This window comes from Stegastes partitus, unplaced genomic scaffold, assembly GCF_000690725.1.
Source record: "Stegastes partitus isolate 25-593 unplaced genomic scaffold, Stegastes_partitus-1.0.2 Scaffold55, whole genome shotgun sequence".
In the NCBI taxonomy this organism is placed as follows: domain Eukaryota; kingdom Metazoa; phylum Chordata; class Actinopteri; family Pomacentridae; genus Stegastes; species Stegastes partitus.
The window spans coordinates 511112-532226 of NW_007577786.1; the positions used below are offsets into that span (position 1 = coordinate 511112).

At 41.0% G+C, this 21115-nt stretch overlaps 2 protein-coding genes across 6 annotated transcripts in view; one reads left to right on the plus strand and one right to left on the minus strand.

Moving 5' to 3' along the window:
* The first annotated feature begins 12 nt into the window (after window positions 1–12).
* Window positions 13–10483, plus strand: gpr161b (G protein-coupled receptor 161b). Of its 2 annotated transcripts, none has more exons than XM_008275564.1 (6): window positions 13–117; window positions 1630–2020; window positions 4572–5293; window positions 6044–6151; window positions 6650–6775; window positions 6972–10483. In XM_008275564.1, the coding sequence occupies exons 2-6, from the start codon at window positions 1677–1679 to the stop codon at window positions 7241–7243; spliced, it is 1572 nt and encodes a 523-aa protein (XP_008273786.1). In that variant the 5' UTR covers window positions 13–117; window positions 1630–1676; the 3' UTR covers window positions 7244–10483. The 2 variants fall into 2 exon arrangements, with proteins under 2 accessions (XP_008273786.1, XP_008273785.1); XM_008275563.1 differs by having other exon boundaries at window positions 1633–2020.
* A 339-nt stretch (window positions 10484–10822) lies between these two features.
* Window positions 10823–21115, minus strand: part of dcaf6 (ddb1 and cul4 associated factor 6) — a 36386-nt gene continuing 26093 nt past the window's right edge. For 2 of the 4 annotated variants that reach the window (XM_008275562.1, XM_008275558.1), the window contains 10 exons: window positions 20607–20666; window positions 18582–18792; window positions 16700–16809; window positions 16254–16569; window positions 16036–16077; window positions 15283–15421; window positions 13946–14102; window positions 13739–13827; window positions 11413–11518; window positions 10823–11304 (listed from right to left, as the gene is read on the minus strand). In XM_008275562.1, coding sequence (XP_008273784.1) covers window positions 11246–11304; window positions 11413–11518; window positions 13739–13827; window positions 13946–14102; window positions 15283–15421; window positions 16036–16077; window positions 16254–16569; window positions 16700–16809; window positions 18582–18792; window positions 20607–20666 — 1289 coding nt within the window. In that variant the 3' untranslated portion in view covers window positions 10823–11245. The remainder of the gene's footprint in view (window positions 11305–11412; window positions 11519–13738; window positions 13828–13945; window positions 14103–15282; window positions 15422–16035; window positions 16078–16253; window positions 16570–16699; window positions 16810–18581; window positions 18793–20606; window positions 20667–21115) is intronic. The other 2 variants (XM_008275559.1, XM_008275560.1) reach the window with 2 other exon arrangements.

Sequence of the window (21115 nt, forward strand, 5' to 3'; positions counted from 1 at the left end):
GCTTTCAGGGGGGGTTCTGACTCGGTTCTCTTCTGGCGTGGAAACACGAAAAGTAAGATGGAGGTTTTGTCGCCGCCGAAGGGGGTAATGTGGAGCCACAGCGCCGAGCCAAAGCAGGTAAAGAGCTCAGTTTCAGGGGGGACAATGGGGGAAAGTTTGAGCTAAACTTGGCTAACTAACGGTAGTTGTTTTAGCTAACCGTTAGCGTCGCTGCTAACGAGCTGGAGGTGCTGCTGGTCACAGAGCTGCTAACTGCTCACTGAATATACCAGTATTTAGCTGAACAGAAAGATAAAAGTCGTGCTGTATAGTTAACCTTTGCTGCCAATCTTCCCGCTTTCGAGAGTTAACATTTACTAAATGAAGAAATTGACAACATTAAGGTGACAAAAATGTGAACAAACGACGGTTTTCACCACTTTATAGCCGAACACTGAGGATTTTAGCTCCTGGTGCGTTTGCTGAGTTCAGTGTAAACAAAGTTGTCCAGTTTCCAGACCCTTTACTCGACTAAAAGTTACAATAAATAATGTAAAACTACAGATTTCAAGTATTTGAAAGTCCTGCATGCAAACATCATACCAAGTAAAGTACTGAGGTTTATATTATCTATCAGCTTTTTAGGTTATTATCGCTTGTACAATAACAGGCATTTATTGTTGTAGCTGGTTAAGTAAATGGTGTTTGGAGGTTTAATTTATACAAATGCTTCATGTTATGTAAAGCAAACATATGTTTTGTGTGTCAAATAATAATCTGCAAAATAACTTGTAAGTGCATCAGTCAGAAAAAACTTATTTAGTATCCCTGTGCATCATGTAAACATTTAATAAATGCTTTATACCACACTACTGTATGGCTAATAGTTAAACTGATAACAATTAATTAGTCATGGATTTTTTTTAATGAACGTGTTTTAACAAATAGTGAATAACAATATTCTTTTTTTTTTTTTTTTTTAAACTGTTGGAACAATATTAAAGTTTACTTAGTAGAAGTTATGATTGTTGGGAAAACTGTGGATTATTAAATGTGTATAAGTGTCCATACATCTGCTTATAGCTACATTATCATGTAGTCATTTTATGCCATTTGTTAAATGTTTACACACTGCTTTATGAATGCTTAATAGAGGTCTTTCCTTTTTAAATTACACAAATTTAACATTTTACAATTTAAGAAACTTCCATTACCTAATCTGCACTTCTATTTCCTAGATAGCATGACTTAAATTAATCAGATATTACCAGACTGACTGATTTCATTCAGGCGGCTTGTTTTTATGATTTTATTTCATTTGACTTAAACTTTTAGATCAATAAAATGTACTGAATTTGAATTGAATTTGGTGTCTGAAGTTGTGAACGCTGAAGTTGCACAACTTGGGAATTTCAAAGAGATGAATTCAGATGTCATAAGTGAAACAATTTTATTGCAATGAATTCAGTTGTTTTGTTTGCCTTTGAGATTAAAACCCGTACAGCCTGTTTTTGCTTCCATGGTTGTTTACTTGCTGTCAAAAAGATAAAATTTACTCAAAAAGTCCTTGAACAGTGAGTGATTTTAGAAATGCTTCTTTGTGAGGTTCTGGTACATCCATTTTGTTTCTAACCACAACCTCCTCCTCAGCAGTCTCCTACCATTGCTTCACCTGTGCGGTGGCCCAATCTCTCACCATGAACACCAGTAGGAACTGCACCGCGGTGGGGAATGGCGAGGGTCTCGCTGCCCTGGAGTCAGTCTCCATCGTGACCATCACGCTCCTCGCCTGCTTGGGGAACCTGTTGATCGTGGCAACCCTTTATCGCAGGCCTTATCTGCTCACACCCAGCAACAAGTTTGTGTTCAGCCTGACCCTGTCCAACCTGCTGCTGTCCGTGCTGGTGCTGCCGTTTGTGGCCGTGAGCTCGGCAAAGAGAGAGTGGGTGTTTGGCGTGGTGTGGTGCAACTTCACCGCTCTGCTCTACCTGCTCATCAGCTCTGCCAGCATGCTCACCCTCGGAGCGATTGCTATTGACAGGTTAGTGCCAGATCATTATTATTATAGTCATTTACAACTTGACAAAAATTTAAAACCTTTTTTTTGTTTGGCAACATTAACAAATTATCACCATATAAAGTTATGCCAGAGTTTGCAATCAATAACCATTAGCATTATTTGAAGCCATGTTTCTTTCCAGTCGATGAAAGTCTCATATTAACTCTCATTTTAGCTCCATTTTGGTGTGTACCAGCTCTCGAGAAAAATATGTGGCTCTTTAGCTGCCAAATCACCACTTTGTTTACCAGCTTGTCTCTCTTACCTCTGTTTGCAGTTTGGTGCTGGGCAGGTAGTGTATTGTTGATTCACTGTCTGCAGCTGGGCTCAAACAAAGTGGAGTTACGAGCTGTAAAACAGAACAATAAGCTGAGAGATGCAAAAACTCTCTGTTAAAGTGAAGGAAAGTGCAGAGCGGTAACTTTCTGTTGGTTTATCACTTTGAGTGGCACCTTTCATATTACATATAGCCATTTGATCCATTGTTAATACTGAAATATAGATTGATGCAGCATTATATTCAAACTTCACATCTACTTTTAGGTAAATAAAGCAGTGGCCTGACGAATAACAGAGACGGGCTTGTTACCAGAATTTGCTCACGTGCCCTTGAGAATGGCAGCTCATTGGCCAGTGGTTGTATTATACAGCTTCCACATGTGAGTGAGCGCGAGACAGATCGTTGCAGAGGATGAACGTTTGACCCTCTAAATTCAGCACCTTGAGATGTAATCAGTCACGAGCCATGAAAAGTGCTGTTTTCCACAGTGACACCACTGTTATCGCAAATGTTGCCCAGTGCTTGCTGTCTGTAGAGCAGTTTGAGAATTTCTGTCTGCAAAGAAGTATCAAGATCAAGAGTGATAGCTTCATGCATCGTTCTTTTTTTTGGCTGTTGCCTTGACAAAGTGGAGGAGGTGGTTATTTTTTTTAGCTGCACATGTGAGGTGAAATTTTAATCATTCTGTGAGGGATAAGATCTGCATAATAAATGAGTCTCAACAAAAGATGAAGCTTTGATGTAGCCAGGGAGAAATTTACATTTAATTACAGTCAAATGTCCACTGTTTACTAAGGCAGCAATTATACAGTGACTTCAGTTTGAATTAGGTTTATTTTTGGAACTCTTAATCTGGACATCTTAGATAATCAGGCGCCTGAATATACAATCAGCCTCAGTGTAAATGTAAAAAAAACCCAGCACAGTTGTCTTTATTTTTTATTGAGTGTGTCGTACCTCATTCTTATGTTTAACCAAATACAAGATTTGACATTTAACAAACAAGGTCATGTTCACTAATGTCATTTTTGGTGTGTTTCCCCATAAGGTCAGAATGTAACCTTTTAAATGAGACTGGTTAACCACATACTTAGACCGTGGTATTTTTCTGGAGATTTTCCCGGCTCAAGTGACGAGCATTAAACAGGCTTACACACAAAGTACGTCTAAATGCCTGCCAACGTGAATGCACTATTCATCTGCAGAGCTCAGATTATTTTACTTCATTTCTATTTTTAGAAAAGAATAATCGACAAACACAAAACATCCTGCACACATAAAGCTTATGGGCATACTACACCCCGTTTTTCTTTTTTAGTCACAGATTTTTAAAAGAAATCCAATTCTTTCCTGGCACCAAGCAAAAATATCTTGAGCACAAAAAAGTTTTACTTGTTCTTTGATCAGATTTTTTCTGACTCAAAGAAGAATTTTGCAATTTTTAGATTATCGCATGTTGCCAGTATTTCTGTATGTCTGCTTGTTAAGATGAAATTAAATAGTGGCTTGGTCGGGAAGTTTAACTATTGTGGTTTAAAAAGGAGGAAATTGTTGCATTCTTTAACATAGTGTCAAAAAATCTAACACTGGTATCACTTTGTCAATGAAATCATAAAATTGGGAGCAGTATCCATCCTTATTAATTGTTTTCAAACATTCCTGTATGTCTGGATTTTCTAGTTTTCTTTTTTTATGTAATTGCAAATTATACGTTTGACTTTGGATTGTTTGTTTAGGAAAAAGGCAATTAAAAACTTGTTTTCTGAAATGTTAAAAATCAAAGGATTAATCTGTTATGGAGAAAAATAATCTACAGTTTAATCAATTTTAAAGGTAACAGTTAAGTTGCAGCGCTTATTATTGCACTTCACATTTGCTGGAATTACCATTTAAAGTCCGGTGAGTTATGTTATTCCTGTTCAGTAAAACCTACTGTAATTTCTCTGTAGCATACAGTCCTCGCTGTTCTCACTGTCAGCCTAATTACTCTCAGCACCTTTGGGGATTTTTGATTACAGTGCATGTTTTTGTTCCCCTGCCAAGCCTCTCTTTTCTGTTCTGTTTGCAGCTTTTAGGAAAACACATTACAGCGTTGTTTGGGGGGGTAAAGTGCAGCCTTTAGCTTCTGTATCACTCACTCCAATCTGAGCAGCCTCTGTGTTACTTGGATCCGAAACCTCCCTCGAGAACAGTGTTCAGTTCTCGTTCAGTAGATTGTTTTTTTTTTACTGTGTTCTTCTCTCATCTCTACAGGTACTACGCTGTGCTCTACCCGATGATCTACCCCATGAAGATTACAGGGAACCGGGCGGTCGTTGTCATCGCCTACGTCTGGTTACACTCTCTGGTGGGATGTCTGCCTCCTCTGTTCGGCTGGTCCTCCTTCGAGTTTGACTGCTTCAAGTGGACGTGTGTTGCGTCTTGGCACAGAGAGCCAAGCTACACGGCCTTCTGGGTCGCCTGGTGCATCCTTCCCCCCTTCCTTATCATGCTGGCCTGTTACGGTGTCATTTTCCGTGTTGCCCGCATGAAAGCCCGTAAAGTACACTGTGGGACGGTCATTGTGGCTCAGGACGACTCCACGGGCGCTCAGAGAAACGGGCGTAAGAACTCAAGCACCTCAACTTCCTCTAATGGTAGCCGGCGGAGCCTTGTGTACGCAGGTAGCCAGTGTAAGGCCTTCGTCACCATCTTAGTGGTGATCGGCACCTTCCTCATGACCTGGGGGCCATATGTCGGGGTGGTGTGCACTGAGGCTCTGTGGGGGCAGGGCAGTGTGTCTCAGGGGCTGGAGACTCTGGTGGCGTGGCTGTCTTTCTGCAGCGCCGTGTGCCACCCGCTCATCTACGGCCTGTGGAATAAAACAGTGAGGAAGGAGCTGCTGGGGATGTGCTTTGGAGATCGCTACTACAGAGAGTCGTTCGCCACGCGGCAAAGAACATCCCGCCTCTTCAGCATCTCCAACAGAATCACAGGTGGGATGACAGCTGTGATTGTCTTTGTCATGAAGTTCGGTTCAGGGGAAGGTCATTTTGTGTTTGGGTTGCTCACCTGTTTATGTTAGGACGCCAAATCGTAGACCAAAACTGAACATAAAACTCTCAAGAGTACAATGAGTATGTTTGCTTCAACATAGGTAGTTCAGCTATGATCAGGTTTTCAAATTATCGATTTTTGTTCTTGTGCAAGTAATTATTACATCCTGATTTCAGAAACCTGGAAACCTTTAACTGGGTTTTAAAAACACTTGATTATGCCACAGCTAAGTGTTATGACAGAAACATAAACAGTGGCAGCAGAAGCGTCTCATTTTTGGTAATGAAAGAGTTTAATATGCTTGGTCACTGAGATGGTAGATGTCATCAAAATGCTGACCTATTTAAGTCTGCAGCAGACGGGTAACAGGACCATCATGTACAGTGGAACATGTCAGGTCAATAGCCACAGTTACATTGATTGAAGGTGAAAGGCTACAAGGACATCAGATTAATAATTCCAGAGTTTCCAGTTTTTGTTTACCATTACAGGTATCATTAACCAGGATACTGGTGTTTCTCATGTAAACATCTTCTCCTCAGTATGAACAAAACCAGGATGAGCCGTATGTTCATGTAGAAACACTCACTGTCAACATGCAGGTTAAACTGTTACAGGTTGGTTGGGTACTAGTGCAAAGTGTGCTGTATTGTAGTCGCATCAGAACTTGTTTGTGTTTTTTTTTTTAGACTTGGGTATGTCTCCACACCTGACCGCCATGTTGGCTGGTGGAGGACATCTGTTGGCCCCAGGGAGCAGCACAGGAGATACTGGCTTCAGTTTCACTCAGGACTCATGTAAGTGTTAAACACACTAAGAAAAATAAATAGGTGTGTGTGGGTGGATGGATGAATGGATGAATGAATGACCCTGTCAAAGATCAGATGTAAAACTAATCATTGTTTTTATTGGGTTTTCCACAAGAGACATCCTGAATGCCAGATTTTATTCATGCATTTCAATTGTCTGTCTATTTTTTAAAACTGGACTGTTGCTCTCAACCTGAAAACAAAAAGCACATGAGGTTTAAAAGGTTGATGGTCTTACTAACCCTCTTGCGTCATACCCCCACAGCTTAGTTACAGTCAGCCTCACATTCCTTTTTCACAGCTCATGTTTTCAGCTGAAGATGTGGCAAGTAACGTCATGTTAAACACACAGAGATGCCTCATTATTGAGCTTATTTGTGTACTTTTCTGGCTGTATGTTACCAAGATGACTTTTCCTTTAATTTAAGTTCTCAGTAAAGTGTGTGCTTGCAATTAGCCTTGTTTTGTTTTTTTTTCCCCACATAGGTACAGATGTGATGCTGCTGGATAACTTCTCCACAGACTGCTCCTCCCTCCTACAGCACCACGGGAATCCGTCCGGGAAGAGGAGGAGCTCGGTCACCTTTGAAGACCAGGTGGAGCATTCCAAAGGTATCTGTCGTTTATTTCCCGGCTCCACAGGAGATCAGAGAGGGAAGCCACTTCACACACACTGAGGGTTTTGAAAATTAGTTTGTCAGTCAGCAAATGACAAAACAAAACACCACAACAAGCACAAGATTTGTTTGCTGTAGCATTTGTATTCAAGTCCTCACCAACAACTCAGCGTATACATTTGTCTCCTCAGCTGAAAACACATCCTCAGTCCAAGTCCACGCAGAGGTACACAAATCCCTCGACACATTTGCCTCCTGCCTGGCGAAGGCCATAGAGAACGACGCTAAGCTCACCTTGTTTGGGGAGGGTCTGGCTCTGCCTGGTGGACTCTTCACGACGAGGGCAGCGCCGAGACCCAGATACCTAGACGGTCAGAGACTGAGGCTGGAGAGCATAGATGAAGGGATTGTCAAAGACGACAGAGATGAAGAAGAGCAGGACATGGAGGAGAAACCCGCCTGAACACAGCAGGTCCAGTTATCAACTATTCTCAGTTTATGAGCGTCTCACACCCTTCACACTATTACATGTGAGTTGTCAGAGCTCTGTGGTACAGCTGATGAAGTCTGTGTACGTGGTACTTGAAATTATTAGCAAACAGAACGAGGCACATTATTCATTCCACTATGTTGGACCAAGCATCAGTGTCTTGGCAAGCTTTTATAAGGATTAATGTAATCAAATAGGAAGCCTTAACTACTGTAACCTAAATGGTCTGATTGTTATATTAATTTTTTTTACTACTATATATTATTATATGTTCTCAGAAGTAACAAGAACACATGCCTCATTAGGACGCATGGAAGAAAATTACAGTAGTTTCTGACTCTGACAGCACTGTGATCTGCTTCCTTTAAAACTGCTTCTTTATTACATTAAGAAAAGTACGTTTCCAGCCGGATTAGCTCTACTGAAGACGCAGTTTGTTCTCAAAGCACTGCGCCCAGCAGCCATTCTCCACACACACAGATGTTTTCACTTACTGTGTCTAATTAGATGGTTTTCTGAGCTGTGTGGGCATCTGCAGCTCCCTCACTCTGGTAGCTTGTTTGCACCAGTCAGTGCGTGACAACATGCACGTTTATCAGTCTTACTGTTAACCTCCAATAATTCACCTCACCTTCAACCTGACGCCACGTTCACATCACACGGGATGGATGGGAAAGATTCCCATGTTTGCAACTTGTCTGAGTTCTCATACGCAGACTCAAAATCAGGAAAGCTTTAATTATCCTCGCTGTGAAATTGTTTTAAAACTCAAATATGTGGAAGTTGTAAAATTATACAAGAATGCAAGAAAGCACCGGGGTGCAGAGTCTGGAGTGTTGCGGTAACCAAGTGGAGGCTGTGACACGCTGCTGCAGAAGTAGGGATGTAATCAACAACCAAGATGGCATGTGAGAACTCCCTGAGTGTAGCGTGGACGCAGCAAACAGTTCAATATGCCACTGGGTTACTAAAGTGAGGGTTAAAAATACTCTCCACTAACAATACAACACCATAGCTAGTCTGGTGGAGGTAAATACCTTCACTGATTCATTTAAGATATTTCTTATTCATATTTATGACTTGGACATTAATTGAACACTAATTTCAATACCTGCAGTCTAATCAACCAGAATAAGTGCAAACACCTGTGCAGATGTGCAGGACCTTTAATTTAATTAAGAAAAAGGCATTTTAAAGGGAGCAGAGAACAGTGCTGCAAATCTTTTTGAGAACATGAAATTACGCTTTTTTTGGACACAGCAGTTAGACAAGAAAGATTTGTGTTTGTTTTCATACAGTCTTTTGACACTGACTGTAGATCACTACTTGTTTCCTTGAGGTAAACACACCACATAACACAGCATGCTAACGACAGGGCAAATACTCTGAATTTCAGAAATTCTTCTAGAACTGTGACTGAGGAAAACACTTTATACTGAAGACATTTGTGTCCCAGCAGGAAAATAGGTGTAAACTACTATTCATGGCTGAGTTCCGTTTAACTGCCTCATTCACATGGTCTTAATGTTATTAATGCAACACTAGTCATGTTTCAGTATAACTGCCAAGCGAATAGGGAGCTGGCTTTTGAAATTTTGGGGTAAAAAGGCGTGTTTTCATCAACTGGTTTGGAGCGAATAAACTTAGATATGTCATAAGAAGGTGGCGGCACAGACTCTGATATGCATAATAAACAGTAGAAGCAGAAGTTACAAACAGGAAACAAAAGCAGCTGTTTGCCAACCACCAAAAAAAAAACAAAAACAAAGAAGGAAGACACAAAACTGATTGTCTTAGCCATCTATAAGAGAAAAATGGAGAGATCATTAAAACAGCTGATGAGTCATGTGAATTAGATGGAAAACAGGTCCATAACCCATTAAGCACAATAACTCTTTCAAAAAAGGTAAAACCAACTTAAGCAAGAAAAATTTAGGAAGGTGTTTTCCCTCGTTTTTGCATTTTCATCCACAAGGGCTGCAAGGGAAAATTGTTCTCATTTTCAGTTTTTATGTCCATGATTTTGTTGGTTTAGTCTCTTATATGGCAGAAAATGGTGAAAAATGTCAGTGTTTCCCAAAGCCCAAGACAACAGCCTCAGATGTCCCAACCCAGAGATATTCAGTTTACTGTCACAGAAGAGCCAGAAAATACTCACATATAAGAAGCTGGAATCAGATGATTTAGACGTATTTTTCGCCCTTTGAAATAATTTTTCAAACTGACTAAGCAATTATGAAAGCACTTGGTCATTACAAAGCATTTATTCGTTGTAGCGCTACATGATCCTTTAGAATGCGCTTACAGTATGTTGATGGAAACACGTCTATTGTCATGACTTAACAAAGCGCTTAAATCTACCAGAATCCTCATTAACAGGCTTTTCATGTTACGATAGGAAGGTTTACTGATCTGAAGGGCGTCTCAGTGGTGTGGACAATAATGTCTGAGTTACTCCTGCAGTGATTGCTAGGATAGTTTTTAATAAGAATTTTTGGGTATAGGGAATCAGTCAGTTGTAAAAGTAAATGCTCAGCAGTGATCTGCTGGCTGACATTAGTAATAATAATAAGGTCCCAGCAGAGTGAGATGTTGTGTGGGTTCCTTCTGTAGCCACGTTAGCAACAGAACACAGTCCTCACATTTCATCATCACCTGTACCTGTGGACATTCACGGTAATTGCACTTGAACATACAACGTGTTCTCTCGCTGTACGTCAGAGAAGGTGATTGTTGCAGTTTATTAGCAATGAAGACCAAATGAGGAAAACTGGGCTTCTAAGTAAATTAGGTCCAGATTTCCTCATGTAGAGACTGACTGTGTCAGAAATACATTATGAAATTTATGAAACTTTATGAAAGTCAAGACACAGAAACTGTAAATATTGAGTGGTACTTGTACCTCTATTTATACACGCCAACACTCCTTTTACTATTATATAAAAGGAACTCTGAGAGGAGTTTTGTACTAAGTAGAGCCCAGTTCTGGTGCTTCAGTCTTACCTCGTATTTTTCGTATTATGTTTGAACAGGTACTACTTTTGTAAGAAAAAGCTATACACCCGAGAAGTGATGTAACCTTTTGATTTTCGCTATACAGTAATACAAATATTTGCATTAAAGCTTTGTATTAAGATTCTTCTATTTAAGTCCCTTTTTTTCCATAAATGTTAAATAAAACCTTTTTTGTCTGCTGTGAAGGAGAGCTGAAGTGGAACAGCACTGCCCGCCAGCAGTTTGTGCCTTTACTGTGTTACCCTGCTCTTTTTTTGTTTGTTTTCTTTCAGAAAAATAACCCAATTTGGCAGCACTTACTGTTGTTCTGAAAGCATTTCAGTATCTTTAAAAGCTCTTCTAACCAACGTGATTGAAAAAAAGTCTTCCACTGGAGTTTAAGTGACTTCTACAAGAGACAGAAACTGGGTTTGGACTAAATGAGAGGCACAGGAGATTTTTTCCCCCCCACATTTTATAAAACATTACACTTCTGAGGAGAAGAACCATAGATTTGTTTCTCCTTTTTTTCCCCTTTCTTAGTAGCAAATGAATGAGTTTTTTCTTAAAGTTTTTATTCACATGCGTAACTGCCGAAGCAGCACATCAACATTTCTTAGCATTTTGCTACAAATTCAAAAATGTCAAACGTTAACACTGATCAAAGCTCACCTTCTCCTAACAAAATAATATTGCACTTAACATCCTTTCACACCAGCCGCCATTATTCTCACACTTAATATATATATATTTATATATATATACTGACGTCCTTGCCTTTTGCATTCACACAGATGTAGCTTTTATCCTCATACAGAAACATCAGTAAGAAAGTCATCTTAAAAAAACACAGGGGGCTAGAAATTACACTAATTTTCAAAAGGAAGTATTCTATACTATACTTGTACAAATCTCAGGTATTTTTCAAGTGCTATACAGCAAGAAGAAATAGTGTTTTCTTTAAAATAAAACGCCAGCTGGCTACTGCTCGTCCTCATTTTCCTGGCCTGAACCTTCAGAGCGATCGCCTTCTATTCGATCTACGAGGAGGAAAAAGGCCGACATTAAAGAAGCAGAGAAACAAAAGACAAGTTTCTGAAAACACAGAGTCATACGTGGTGCTGTGAGTGTACGACTTGTGTGTTTACCTGATCTGATGTGATTTAGGGACGCCAACATTCGGAGCATGAAAGAGGCCGGGACTGTGATTGTGTTTCTTGTTTCCTCTAGCATGAGCTCATTCCGAGTTATTACCTGGTGGGAAGAGAAGAAGAAAGGTGAAAAGGACGCGAGTGAGAAGCATCTGAAGGAAGGCTGAGAAACTGAGCAGCCAAACAGAGTGAAAACAACTTGTTTTTTTTTTTTAAAGGAATCCTGGGATTTTGGGACAATCTATCATGAAGGCTACACCAAGCACAATTAGCTGACCCACACGTCTCATCTAACTCAGGAAAACATGACATTTTGGGTTCAACATTTCTTTGCTTTCTTGGCAAGAGTCAGACGAGTAGATCAGCAGCAGTCTCACGTCTGAGGCTAAGAACAGACGGGTTAGCTTAGCATAAAAACTGGTAGCTCTCTTTTAGTTCGTTGTACCTCGTTTGCTTGCGTTTAAAGAACATTGCCAGAATTCGACTGATAAGTTTTAAAGATACTATAACAGTTTATTCCCTGGATTACTCCAACAGGCTGTTTTACACGCCTAAATATTAAAACTAACAACCAGCTACAGACAGTACAGAACTAAGCCTCCCTGATTTAGCCTCTTTACTCTGACCTCCGGTATGTTTTAGAATCGGTTTCAGGGTTCCTTTAATTAAGCACCACATGGTCGGACTCCTCAGTGTGTCTCAGATCTTTTATTCCGACACAACCTTTCTCGCACTTTGAAATCCTCAGACAGGGGTCTTCCAGACTCTCGGCCGAAGCTTTTGAAATAACAACCCTGAAGCTCTGGAATAACCTGCCTTAAGAAAAATGGCAGACTGAGGCAGTGGCTTCTATTAAATCTCAGCTTCAAACAAACTTTTTTGCCCTTCTGCCTTTCCTGATTTGATCTGATTGTAGTTACTTTGATCACGGATCTCGTCAGCGGTAAGGACTGTTTTATACTTTTCTTCTCTTTTCACTGTGTTTTTACGTTGGGTGTTGTGTGATTTTTCCTTGTTATGTGCAGCACTTTGTAACTGCTTTGCAACATGATACAGATTATTGTGTTTAAAGCAACATTTTTTGGAGAAAGAGCTAGAAATAGATGGCGAGAGGGCACGCTGGGTAATTAGGTCCTGTCAGAAGACGTCGGCCTTCGAGTGATTTGTCGAGAACAGTTGTGATTTGCTGCCTGGCGGAGGACCAGTCGTCGTTAATTTGAAGGTGGAGAAAGCTCATGAGGTGGGTGCTGTGCTTGTCGTCTCCCTGTAGGTGAGCATTAGTGAAAACAAAGCCAGTGGAGTTTTTCACAACTGACATTTGTCACAGCAAGCAAAGCACATACATGTTAATGATGGCTGCTTTTATGCGTGCTGCTTCACTCTCATGGCTGAATAAGACCCTCGATCAATTATTCCACCTGAGGTTTTCCTGTCAAAATGTCTGCTGTGAAAAGTGGAGTTGTCTTCTGCTGCCACTTTTAAAGCCATTAGAGGTTTTAGCCACAGTCAGTCAAATTGGACCTGAGCTTTCTGATGTTGGGTAGTGTGTGAAGGTGATACATTCACGGTTTTGCTTGTGAGATTATGATGTCCACTGGGCTTCTTCAGAGGAGGAAACACAGAAATGGACACTTCTAATTAGCAAATGAAAGCTTTTTGAATTTGGGGATCCTGTATAAGTTGGTTTAAAATCATTTTGGGTTGATGCTGCTGCTGTCTTCCAAGGCGTGTCAGAAAAGTTCCAGGACCAGTGTCACAAAAGATATATTTTAAACCCAAACTACGAGTTTTCCCCTTCAGATGATCAACCAGCACGTCTACAAAGAGATCCTGCGGCGTTTGCTTCGTTCAGTCCACGAGAAGAGGAGTTGTGGCAGGACAAGTCGTGGCTGCTTCACCATGACAACGCACCTGCTCACAACGCCCTGAGCATCCAACAGTTCCTGGTTGAGAAGAACATCGCCGTCCTGGACCAACCTTCCTTCTCACCCCACCTGACTCTGTGGGATTTTTTCATCTTCCCCAAGCTCAAGGGGGTCATCAAGGGAACCTGTTTTGAAGACGTGGACGACATCAAGATGGCTGTGACGACGGAGCTGTGGAGGATCCTGGAAGAATCCTTCCAGGAGTGCATGGCGGCGTGACAGAGAAGGCTGGGAAAGTGTGTTAGACTCCAGGGGGATTACTTGTATGGGGAAACTTGTAGTTTGTAGTTTGGATTTGAAGAATATCTTTTGTGACACCAGTCCTAGAACTTTATGACACACCTCATATATCTTGTTGCCTGACACATAAATACATTTTTCTACTGATTTCACTCTACCTCATCAGCGAGGACTCTGTTGAAAGACGGTGATTCTTCCAGCGGCGACCATATCTTGATATCATAGTCTATCCCTGAAGAAGCCAAAACTGAAACCGAGCCAGAAAATGAGCATAAGGTTAACATGCAAGAAAACGTCGCCGCATCATCTTGGAGCAGACGATCCGAATGTCTGGAGGACTAGTTTGAGGCTGCAGCGGGACTCACTGGGGTCGTAGGGGTGCGGCTGCAGGCAGTTGACCACGTGGTTGTCGGCTTCGAGCAGCATGAGGTGCTCTGCGGTGTGTCTGTCCCAGATGAAGATGTGTCCGCAGTCTGAGCCGCTCATCACAAAGTTGTTGCCCCAGAAACACGATTCTTTAATCTGCACAGAAAAGCACCTTAAATTATTACGCTGCTGCCGTGTTGAGAGTCTGATGAGGACAGTGACGTCGCCGTGATATCAGTGTGAAGCAGGTAGATTCTCATCTTAGCATAACAGCTTGTCTGGCTTGGTGTGAACTTAAAGAAAAATCTGCAACTCGAGAGGTTTGGTGCCAAATATTTTCTTGACAGTTAATTGACAGAACTTCGAGCAGCGTCTGTGGCTACAGTGGAGGTTACCGATTAGGTCCAGATTCACTGAAAGTAGACTCAATTACAGTTCTATGTAAAGGCATAATTAGTACCAAACCTGGCAACCTGACAGTGATGACAAGATGTCCCTGCACCCGTCACCAAGAAATAGTTACTTTCTCTTTACATGTTTTTGAATGAATTAACTTTCTGAACCCCAAAACCTGCTGGTGGGTTTGTGAGACATGTGGTCTTTATAACATTGCCAAAATTACACCATTTATCAGAACCAGAAATTGCAAATACAAAAGAAATGTAGAAATCTACTTTTCAGTGCAACAGTGAAACCATTATTGACTCACATGGAAACAGTCACATAAAAATCACAACACTTTTAGCTGAATCGGGTTAAACTGCAGGCTGTGTTTACACAGAGCAGATGGGAAAAAAGTGTGGAATTAAACATGTGGTTAATTATCTATAGTATTTCGAGTCTTCATTTTATTGGTGACACCTTGGGGGCTTCAGAAAAAATGTCTGTGCTAAAAACTTCTACGTTTTTTATTTTTGTGAAATAAAGAATCAATCTTTTTTTTTTTTAAGGATTTATGGTTTTATAACTGCCGTACTGTACACATATTTTTGAGTTCTTTTTACTTTAAGCCATGGTTGTGTAGTTTCCATGGAGGTGCAGGACTTGATATTGCAGTTAAAAATGTGACAATAGCAAAAAAAATAAAACGTCAAGAAAGTTCTTGGGATTTAGAGGGTTAATCAAATTATGTAATCATTTATATGCTTTAAAAGATGTAGTTCTGAATAACTGACTGGCTGGTAGTTCCCCCTGTTTCTGGTTGTGATGCTAAGCTAAGCTACGTGACTTAAGCTTCATGCTTTACACATCGCCTCATCTACGTCTCATCTAAAGAAGCACGTTTCTAAAAGTTTTTAGCTCCAGACTAAAACGACAAACATGGCCTGAGGTTTACCATAGTCCTGGAGTTGCGGTGGCCTTTGTAGACCATTTTGACTGAAGGCCTCCTGATATTCTGGGTCTCGCTCTCTTCCATCTCCCGTCTTTCTTTCCTCCGGCGGAACAGCTCCTGGATACGAGCTGCCGCTGAGCGTCTGACGAAAAAAACGAAACCAAGACATGTGAATATAAAGCGTCTACAAACACACACAATCTCATGCTGTAATTGTTGCTTATAGGAAAACACCATGCTTTCAATGTATGCTGGATTTATATGTTCAACCATTAACAAGCTGTTTGAAACAAACTCCAAGCTAGAAAGCAGCCACTGTGGAGGGAAAACACCTGCTGGGTCCATCATAACAGACTCAAGCCAACAGTATTCTGTTGTCTCTGTGACTTTAGAGTGACTTTGTTCAGTCAGATACACATTGTAGGACCAGTACGTAGCTGTTTTCAATCTATTGATGAAATCCGACCATTTAAATTGCTCGGCTCCTTTCCATCAGGGTGTCATGCACGCGTCTTGGTCATTCTCCATCTCTGAACGGTACAAAATGTTTAAAATGCAGCTGTGATGCTTCTATTCACACCATTTGTGGAGTCAGTACTCGCATGCATCGCACCCTACAGCCAGCTCTGTGTATTATTAGCTTGTTGCGAGTGAAATGATCAAACACTGCACATCACGTTGTGCTCGAGTTTAAATGCTCTGCAGCATGTCACACTCCAGGTTAGATGCTTTTAGTCGTCAGTGCAAACACGTTACCTGATCATCCTATCTCCTACTGCAGATCCTCTGGAATTAAATCTATATTTGTAGTAAAACAGTCAATGGCAAGGCATCACACATAACTCAAATAAGAACACCCGCTCTTTGACAGTGAACAATAGAATCTAATGATAGCCTACATTCGAACACATGAGGGGTGTTTTCTTACTTGCAGTGTATAAATAGAAACAAGAGCGTCATCTTGTCTAACACACCTCTGTCCCTGTCCTCTGAACCTCGTTGATGGGATGAGAATGGGATCGTCGTCGCTGTCGTCAGAGTCCTGGTTGCCCCGTGCAGGCTGACTCTGGCCTTCCTCTCCCTCCTCTGCCGGGGGCTCCGCTCTCCTGCAGCCCCCCGATGTGTCCTCCGTGCCCTCCTGCTGACTCCTCTCCTGCGGTGAGGATGCCATGCTGCCCCCCGCAGAGGAGCCCGCCGCCGTGGCCGGAGCGGCACCGGAGCAGGAGGCGTCACACGGCGGCTCCGTGGAGGCGGCCGGCAAACTCTGCTGCCCCGAGGACTCAGAGGGAGCTGGAGGGAGGAGAAAATACAAGTTACTAGGTAGGCATGCTCAAATTCAGGTCAGCATCTATGGCCCGTGGCTGTTTGCTGAACCATATCGATCATATTATTGAAGTAAATGCTGATGGACATCACTCACGCTGCTCCGATGCTGAGCTCTCCGTCGACAGACTCTCTCTGCTCTGTACAGCCACAGCCTCAGACGTTTTGGGGCCTCCGCTGCCCATCGAGCTGGACGTGCTGCTGCTCCTGTAAAAAAAAAAAACAACAAAAAAAACATTTCCAGCTTGAGCTGATGATAAGGTTACACTTGTTCCTCAATGACGAGTCTGGAGCTGAAGGCCAACAATGTTCACAAATGAACTAATAAACAGCGGAGGACAAAGCTCTCCAAGCATAACAAGAAAATACTCAGAATGTTCAACATGTGCACGTATACGAACACTAAATGAGACGTAGATCACAGAAGCAGCTGTAATGAGCAGCTACTCTGGACTACGACGCCTTTTAAGATTTTCTCTGCTCCTCAGGCTGCATCAAATCGATCAGTCAGCCACAGGAATTACCAAACCGCTGCTCTTTTTAAAAAATCCTTAGGTGAGAATCTCCTGAGACGACACTTGACCACCCAAATCACTGTCGTTAATTAAAATCAATAGCATAATAAAAAGTACAGATTCTGCTCTCCATCACACTTAAACAGCAATTCTACTGATGTCTAAAGACAAAGCCAGGAATCCTGCAACCTCCAGTTAATGATATGCGACTGATGAAATATAGTTTGTAGAAATAACACCCAGTTTGATTTTCAGTATGAAAACACACTGACGCGTCTTTCCTCCTGTAAAACTGAATAAAGCTTTCTGCGGGAGCAAAGAAACCGTGTTCAGGTTCTGATGTTCTGTCTGACACATTGAGGAGTTTTTGGATGCTCAGCTCTCCTTTAACAGAAAAAAACTAAATAATTAGGAACAAAAAAATCTATTTTATTGTTCTAATGTGAAGGAGATCTCTTCAAAGTGCAAAAAAGTAATAATAAAAAGACAAATGCCAACAGACATGAACAAAGTAAACTGTCAGTAAACAGTAACACATGTTTTTAGTGTTGGAATAATAGCAGCAGATTAGTTTTATTTTACAGTGGAAACTCTGTGTTTTCTTTTCCTGCATTTCCTTCCTAATTGCTATTGGCAATACGTCTGTGTTGCTACTTCACATAATTAGACTCCTACAAGGGAAACAACTGAAAGTACATTATCAGTTTACTGAGATAATGAAGGTTTTGAACCCCCTCAAAAAAGGCAATTTATGCCTTTAGTGAGTTTCACAAGTTCTCAAAGTTTCCATAGCAGAGTATGTTATAAAAAAAAAAAAGTCAAAACCCTGTCAAATCAGATTGTTAAAGCTGAAAAACGTTGATACATCAAATATATATATTCAATTATTAGTTCATATGATGCTCACACAATGAACACCTTCCTTAATGTTCAACATTTCAAAAAAGTTGGATTTGTTATAGATGTAAGTAAAAATAGTAATACAGCATGTTGGGTTTAGACATGCATAAACCCTTGAAGCATCACTTCTCTTTTAAGTATTCAGCACATTATTACTCTGTATAGTCTTGTAGCATCTATATCCCTTTATATCTGCACTTCTGAATCAAAACTCCAGACCTGTAGCCCTCATGATTCATGCACCAAGGGCATTTAAATTAATAAAACTGTGTATTGTTGTGTCATCAGTGTGTCAAATCAAAATTCTCATACTTTATCCTAGAATATTTGTGTGTCTGAGTGTGGGGAGTCGAAGCTGACCTAGTGAGGTATAAGATGAAATAGTGCAGCCCGAATGCTATCTGGGGTATAAATTAGAGGAGGCCAGATTTCACTGGGATTTAGCTCACTGTAACCCCAGGCAGGGGTCTGTTCTGTCCTGTTACAGCAACATTATCTATTAAGTGTCTTCAAGGTATGAAAAAAAGAGATTTCGGAGAGGTTCTCTAGACGTTTCTGCCTCACCACTCATCAGTGAAGTCCAGCTTGATGGTGCTGGTGGTGGTTCCCTCTGAGCTGTAGTGCAGGCTGAGGACTGGCTCTGCTGCACTGGGTCTACTGGTGGAGGTGGAGGAGGAGGAGGTGGTGGTGGAGGAGGTGGAGGAGGTGGGAGGGCTGCTGCTGGCCGGTGCAGAAACAGGTTCATCTGGTGGTGAACCTGAAGCTTCTGCTGTTCCTGAGCAGAAAAGAGGACGACACACAGGCAAAGCAAACAAGACGAGCTTATTAGTGCTGCAGAAACATAAAGGCTGCTCAGCTTCACTCTCTAACTCTGATTTTTTTAAAAACATCTGTGATTTTTTTTCTGTTGTTTGCAGCTTTTTAGAAGCACACTAGAAATATGCAACCTTCTGTTGCATCCATTCCCTCTGAACACCGAACAGAAATGGGAACATGCAACAGACGTATACAGAGCAGACACAAAGGACACATCAACAGACACGAGTCGACTGTTAACAGCCACAGCAGCAAGACAGGAACACACAAGAAACACGAGACAAAGCCCCTGAAGGATTATTTCATACCTTCATACAATGAGGAATGAGGAAAATAGCTCCCAGTGAAGGCTGTTTATTCTAAAGACTAACAGAGTTTTTAAATGTGTAAATGTGTTGTCACTGGGAGAAAGGACAAGTCTCAAACAGGTGCGCCACTTCAGAATCAGGGCTGCAAATTAATCAATATATTTTTTTCATTAATAACTGTTTAGAACATAGTAGTCAATATTAGCTGAAATGCCAAATAAATTAAAAAGCTCCAGATTCTCAGGCATTAATCAGAGCTATGTTTGCATCAGCGTGTACCGCAGTTCAGCGATGTGGCGGTGCAGAACACAGTCATACAAATTCAAAAATACTTCATTACAAGTAAAAGTTGTGCGCTGAAAACGTGATCAAAAATGTAATTTAAATGTCTTTTAATTCAGAAAACAGTCCCTGTGGGAGCGATGCTGTTGGAATTATTGTTACTGATAAATCAACATGGAGGCAGCATTTTCTATATGATTACTGTATGTGTTGGTAAGAAAAATCTTAATCTATAAAGACAATAGCAACTAAAACTGAGAAATAAATGTAATGGAACACAATATTTTTCTCAGATTTACTTTTAAACAGTGCACACAGTATTTATATTTACTTAATTCGACTGCACATTACATTACTTTTAAATGAAACACAAAAATCATGGAGCCTAGTTAATACTGGACGGTGGGGAGCCGCTGGGAGTTCAGAGGGTTGCTGTGAGGTTTAAGCAACACTATACCCGCCTATCAATGCTCATAAATAACTCGACACGGCTCTGTAGAGAGGTCACGATACATTGGAGGTAAATCAGAAACCGTGTCACTACTACATTACATAGTTTGTCCACCAGAGCGCACTGACGGGTTTATGTTTCAGCTGTAAATTATCCTGCATATTTAAACTCTTAAAAAAAACACATTCAAGGAAACTTCATTGAAGATCAGCTCAAAAAGGGAACACTGCTTGGGCTCTAGTGTGAGCATTTGCTGGTTTTATTAATTTCCTATGATGGATTGAACAAAAATAAGTTGCACCACCTTAAAGATCAAGAAAAAGACTTTTTTTTTTTTGTTGGTTTGGGTTAACTAACCCTTTAACGGCAGGTAAAAACAGCCGCAACGTACAAACAAATGTAAAGGTAATATCCGTGCTGTTTGTATTCCTTGATGGAGTGTCTTGTCACTAAGCTAAACTAATTGAATTATGACTGCATCAAACTTTTAATTATTAACATTATCACTGTGTTCCTCAGCCCAAGTAACACAGGTAAGATGGACGTGCTCCCTCTGCTTTAATATATAGTTAATGATGGAGAGAAAAGCGGTGGGTACAGAGAAAGCAAAAAGCATGAAGACAGACGAGGACAAACTGTGGAGGAGGACAGCATGAGAAGAAGTGTTTTTATGACAGAGGGTGAAGAAGACAAAGCGAGTGGCAGGGTGGGCTGAGGGAGGGGAGGACGCACCCTGCTGTTCGTCAAGAGTCATGGATCCCAGCTGTTTGTTTACCACAGACGAGGGGGAATCTGGAACACAAATGAGACCGACTAAACATCCAACACAGAGGTCAAACCTGAGGGCTCACACAGTCACGACGCACGAGGGTTAAAAACGTCCAAGTCATGTTAAAAAAAAAAATAAAAATAAATCCAAGGCCAAGCAGGGAGAGCTTTAAAAAAATATATCAGCCACAGGAAATTAAAAAAAAGCTTCGTCTGATAACACGGGAGATCAGTTCATAGCTTTAGCTTTTTCAAATGCAAAATGAGTATCAGAGATTAGTAAGTCTGAACGGAGAATGAGGTTCACACATGTTTACTACAAATGTGTTCAGAAATATCCCTACGCTGTTTGAGAAAACCTGGAAATCACAACCATCAACGTGCTTATTCTTAGATGCTGTGTAAGAAAACTGAAATAAATACAACACAAAAAAACCTGGTTGCAACAAAAATAATAATAATACAAACATATT